This window comes from Vitis vinifera, chromosome 5, assembly GCF_030704535.1.
Source record: "Vitis vinifera cultivar Pinot Noir 40024 chromosome 5, ASM3070453v1".
NCBI lineage: Eukaryota > Viridiplantae > Streptophyta > Magnoliopsida > Vitales > Vitaceae > Vitis > Vitis vinifera.
The window spans coordinates 16,085,837-16,091,601 of NC_081809.1; the positions used below are offsets into that span (position 1 = coordinate 16,085,837).

Genomic DNA, 5,765 nt, shown 5'->3' on the forward strand with positions numbered 1-5,765 from the left:
TAATGAAAATTTCAAATCGTATTGATGTTACCTCCTGTGTAATGGGTCCCATGGTGTATAACTGGTAAAAAAGACACCTAAAAATAGAAAAAATAAAGACAAAAATTTTTTTAAACTTGTAATCATTTCCAGACATGGCATCCATGCAAGGCCCAAAAATTAATTAAAAAAGAAAGTATTACAGGCCAAATTAGTGCATTCTGCTGTCACAAGGAAATTTGAAACTGCTACTGTCTCACTGTCACTTGCTCACCTCCTTTACTTTCTCTCAGCTCTCTGCTCTCTGCTCTCTGCTCTCTGCTCTTTCCCACACTGCAAAGTTTGCAGGGAAGCACCACACCACAGCACTCAAAATGCCTCAACCAGCCAAGAGGCCCCTGGATCAGTCCACTATCGAAGTCAAAGTGAAGAGTCAGGTGCACCTTATTGCTTTCTTTTGTCCACATTTCTTTGATTTTCAAGCTCCCTTTGGTTTTCAGATATGGGTTTTGTGTGATTTTGTTTTGGTTTTGTTACCATGAAATGTTTGTTTGGTGCTAGTTGTTTGACTTCAGTAGCATCTATGCTTCTACCATGTTGACCATCTCTCATAGTTTCTTGTTCATACACCTGCTTTGGGTTTCTTTCTGTAAAAAGGAGATAACAACGTCTGAGGGCTTTGAGTAGGACACAGGTACACCTGTGGCTTTGGTTTATGTCTTGTGAAGAATGACTTGTTTGGAACAAATTAGTCTGGTAAAAGGTTGGCGCGAATTTTCAGTTGGAAAAAATGTGGATTAAAAGAGGATCTGAATGAATAGTTGGGTAAAGGAAAATGATTTATTTTGGAAATTGCTACAGGAGGCGATTTAATGCAAACATAGGGGCATTTTAAAGAAATTTTTTGTACTTTGGATTGGCTGTTTGGTGTTAATGGCCGCCGGTATACTTTGATTGATGTTGAGGCATGCCCAAAAACAACCCCAAAACCTTAAGGAAACAGCTCCACCCTCACCCCATCCGTTTCTGTCATATTTATATCAACCTTCAAGTTAATCTCTATCACTTACATGTCTCTGAAACTTGCAGCCCCTCTTCAGTTTAGATTACAGCAGCTCCTCCATGACAGAAGTGCTGTTGAAAGCCAACCCAGGATCAATCATTTTCACTATTTATGAATTGAACTGGACTCTGGACACTGTCTTTTGCCTCTAAAATTGTGACCAGGAACTAGAATTGGGACCACAGTGAAAATTTTGGGATTCGGAATTATTCCATGATTTCAGAGTTAATTGGAAAACATTGACAAATTCTGAGAAGCCTAAGAATATATTTTACCATGATTTCATGATGAGGTTGTGTTTGAAAGATGTATGGGATATGACTTTTAGGTTCAAGGTAAAGCATCATGTAATTTGCTTTTATAAGCCATTTTACTTCATTGCCCAATCGCCTTTATCATTCATAACATTAATAGTAAGGTCATATTAGATATTCGATTGGGCTTTAAGACTTGGGAGAGATAAAATGAGGCATTGGGCCATCAAGACTCTTCAGTTGTACTATGGCCAAGGTGCGTGTCTTGTTGGGGATTCACATATTATCTCTTTCCTTTTCTTGTATATGTCGAATTTTCTTACAATTGTATTAGTTTTTGTTAGATGTGCACCGGGTCCATGTTTGTTATTGTCTATATTAAATTTTTTCGTTATTTTATTAGTTTTTATTAGATGTTTCTTTTACATGTTTGGAATCTTGATTTTTTTGTTACGTGGTTTGGAATTTTGGATCATATTTGATGACATGACTATATGATGAGTAATTGCATATCGAGATTTACAGTATCTTAGAATATTGACATGGCTTGAGTTGCGCCTTATGCCTAGGCCTTAATGAAGCCTTTGCGCCTTACGTCTTTTTTTCATCTTATATAACTATGGATTGATTAGAAGCACAGAGTAGAAATTAAATATTATATTTTTACATAGGATTTTCTTGCGAAAACACTATAAACAAAATAAAATATGAATAGAACATCCTAATTAATTTTCATGCTCTATGATTAAAGATTAATATATATTAAACTTTGAAGGTTTTTGTAGTTATTTGTTTCAAAAGTTGAAAGCATCTTAACCCAAATTTTCCATAAATAATTTTTGACTTTTTTTTCTCACAATTTATGAATATGCTTGGATATTAATTGTGACCTTGACATTCTAGGGGTCTTGTTTGGGATAGCTTACGGTTTTTTGCTTTTATTGGAAACTAAAGTTGAAGTCAACATCGTTTTAAACATTATACATGATAAAACTTCTTGCATAAGCCAAAATTAAGTTTCTATGAAAAGTAATATTTTCCTAACATCCATATTAAGCTCCTTTTTAAGTTATAAGCTTTTTTGGACAGTTAGCCAAACAGGTATAGAAACTATTGATGAGCTTTTAAAAAAAAAAAAAAGGAAAAATGTTTTTGACTTCTCAACAATCATCCAAATTGGATCTAAGAACTCATTGGAGAGTCACTTGAAGAGAGAAGTGTTTTTTAATGCTTGAAAGCTTGTTCTTCACACAAATAAAGTATTTTGCAAAGTTTTAGAAAACATACTTAAAAATATCGAGAATCAATTAAGTGATTTATGGATTAGCACTTAAAAGATTTTGTTCAAAAAATTATTACTTATGTAAATTACAAAGATTACTCATGTGCTTTTACCCATGTCTTAACTTGGACCAAAAAAATGTTTGTGAAGTAATGTGGATCCTTTTGTATTAAAAATAGAGATGGAGAAAATTACATGATAAGCACGTTTGAATTATTTTGATCGGTTTTTTGTAATTTACTCTTAAATTTTCTTTTTTTGTTAATAAAAATTATTGCCTTCATTGCTTTTATTAGTATAGAGGCATCTATATGTGTGTCTCTATATCTTAGGTTTACTTTACTTGTTAAGCTTCAGATATGCATATGGTCATCTCATGATCTCTCATGATAAAAATATGTTTCAGTGATATGCCCTCTATTCTCATCCTTTTCTGTGTTATTAGGACGGGCGTCAGCTGTATTTCAGGATCAATCGCTCTACCCCATTACAGAGGCTCTTGGTTGCGTATTGTCAGCAAATAAATATTGATTACAAAACTATGCAGTTCGTCTACAATGGTAACCGTGTGACTGCAAAACAAACTCCCGAGCAAGTATTTTTCTCAACTTTGCAATATTTACTACACATTCTCACACCTAAATCTCGACGAAACTTATTTAAAATTCAGGAGACATGAATTTAGGAATTCAGTGAACACATGGGCAAGTACAAGGAAGTTACCCTTTCAGCTTCTGGTCTCCCTGCTCATTCATGCCATGCTTGTGACCTCTGCATTTTTATAGGTTGTGGATGTGCTTGGGATAAATGTCGATATTATTCGGCCATTTCTCCATGGACATGTGGCATTCTAATGTATATAATACCACTTATTTAATATGGCGATTCTCATCTCTGGTCTCGATTTGAATGTGTAGCTTGGTATGGAAGACGGCGATGAAATTGATGCCTTGACGCACCAGATGGGAGGTGGCTGCAGGGCATTCTGACTGCATACAGAAAAATAGGTAGATGGTAAAAGATCAATGAGAAAGTGGGCTCTTTGCTTTCTCCTGGAATTTGCCTAAGAAACAAATTTTACGCAATGTCATGTTTTAAACTTAGCCAGCATACTTGCTTGATGATGATCTTTTTTTCCTGTCAATATGCAAAACAGATAGGTGGATTCTGCTGTTGATATCTTTGCTTGTTGAAACCTGAAAGCATTTAGCCAGTGAGCAGTTAAACACTCGATGGAAATGAGTGGATTGAGCTTTACAAGCATTTGGATTGTAATTTGAAACCGCACATGCATTGTAGAGACTTACAATATTGGTGCCTTGAGATACCAATGTCTTTATAACTAAACCGATCATTGGACCAGAAAATTTATCAAGTCACGATTCAATGATCGAATCATGATTTCAGCTTATCATATGATAAATATATGATTTATGCATTCTTCAATTAACATATGCGATATTCATATCATACTCTTTAATAGAAACAACACATTTGAAACAAATGGATGATGATCCACTATAAGAAATATGGGCTTTTATCACAAAGTAGGGTGGCATCCATAAACTTAATATTTAATAGCTTGATAAGTGCTTGATGACTTAAATGATAATTTAAAGTTTAATTGTTTTTTAAGTCATTAAATCATACCAAATCATTATTTTTTAATTCTAAGTTGTAATATTTTATCAAATATACTTAATATGTTTAATAATTTAAATTAAATTATCAAATCATATTAGTTATTAAATTCATTTACCAAACACCCTTATCATTGTTTTCAATAATATGAAAAGATTTAGGCTATGTTTGATTGGGGGTTTAGCATAAGATAAGGTATATATATATATGTGTGTGTGTGTGTGTGTGTGTGTGTTAGAATATCATATGTTATTGGATAGGAAATAAATATTTTAAGATATTATTTTATCCTTAGATATACATATTCTATGAATATGATATTTATATAGTAGCATATCTAATACTATGTTATATTATGTTTATATTTAATTTATGAAATAAATTAAAAAATATATGAAATATATAATATTTTTATTTTAAAAAATAAAATTTCTCTTATATTTAATAATATTCATGATTAAAATATTTAAACTTTATTAACAAAAAAATTTTACATTATGTTATTCAATATATAAAAAAAAATTATATATCAAATATAAATATTATTTTATTTTATAATATTTTTAAATTATTCTTTTTAAATTTATAATAAAATATTTTTATTTTGCAAAATAAGTATATAAAAAAAATATTGATATAAAAATAAATTTATGATATAAGAGATATCTCATATTTTAGCATAAGATTAATATATCTCATGTAAAAGGAATAAAAATAAATAAAAATGGATAATATATCCTATTATTTATTTCATCATATGTTTGGTTGAAGATAGGATAAAATAAATTATAAGATAATTTATTTTATTCCATCACCAACCAAATATGGAATATGATATAATATTTTTTTTCGTATTCAATCTTATGTTATATCCCATCAATTAGTCGTTTTTAGATATGAAAAACTACATAGCAAGATATTACTTTTTAAGTACAAAAATTAATTTGTAATGAAAGATTACTTTGATTTACCAAATATTTATTTTTGTGACAACTTGGTAGCAACAAATGAGTGTGTGATCGTTTTCAACAATACGAAAGGAGTCGATGAAATTGATCGCTTTTAGATATGAAAAATATATGCATGTAGCATAATATTACTTTTAGGTACAAAAATTAATTTGAGGAGAGGTTAATTTGATAGAGTAATGAGTAGTGAATGAAATAATACATCCTATGAATAGCTTTGTATATATGTTATAACTAATTTTAGGGTCAACCAAGAAGGATTTAGTAAGCAAGAAATCCATTAATGTAAACAAGCCAACCATGAAGCTAATTGATGGTGCCCAAATAATTACGCCATCCCATACATCATGATGTTGAAACTTGAAACTATTAATAGCTATTAGTTTCGGGCCTTTTCCTTCCACTGTAATTTGGGTTTGAATCGAGTAGTGGTCTCCAAGAAACAAGATGTATAATAATAATAAAAGATCAAGATGATATCTGGGATCGAAATGTGGACATGATGCTTAAATTAGTCACATTTTAGAGAATCTCTGCTTTTGTCTATCAACCCTTTAATTTATATAAATAAAAGCTCA

General features: G+C 31.0%; 1 protein-coding gene across 1 annotated transcript; it reads left to right on the forward strand.

Annotated features, from left to right (window-relative positions):
• Window positions 1-218: 218 nt before the first annotated feature.
• LOC100852733 (small ubiquitin-related modifier 2) lies at window positions 219-3,901 on the forward strand. Its single transcript, XM_010652040.3, has 3 exons — window positions 219-416; window positions 3,024-3,173; window positions 3,496-3,901. The coding sequence occupies exons 1-3, from the start codon at window positions 354-356 to the stop codon at window positions 3,565-3,567; spliced, it is 285 nt and encodes a 94-aa protein (XP_010650342.1). The 5' UTR covers window positions 219-353; the 3' UTR covers window positions 3,568-3,901.
• The last annotated feature ends 1,864 nt before the right edge of the window (window positions 3,902-5,765 follow it).

Coding starts and splice junctions, on each gene's coding strand:
- LOC100852733 (XM_010652040.3), top strand. CDS start 354: ATGCCTCAACCAGCCAAGAGGCCCCTGGATCAGTCCACTATCGAAGTC. Junction 417..3,023: donor AAGTCAAAGTGAAGAGTCAG/GTGCACCTTATT, acceptor CTGTGTTATTAG/GACGGGCGTCAGCTGTATTT. Junction 3,174..3,495: donor CAAAACAAACTCCCGAGCAA/GTATTTTTCTCA, acceptor TTGAATGTGTAG/CTTGGTATGGAAGACGGCGA.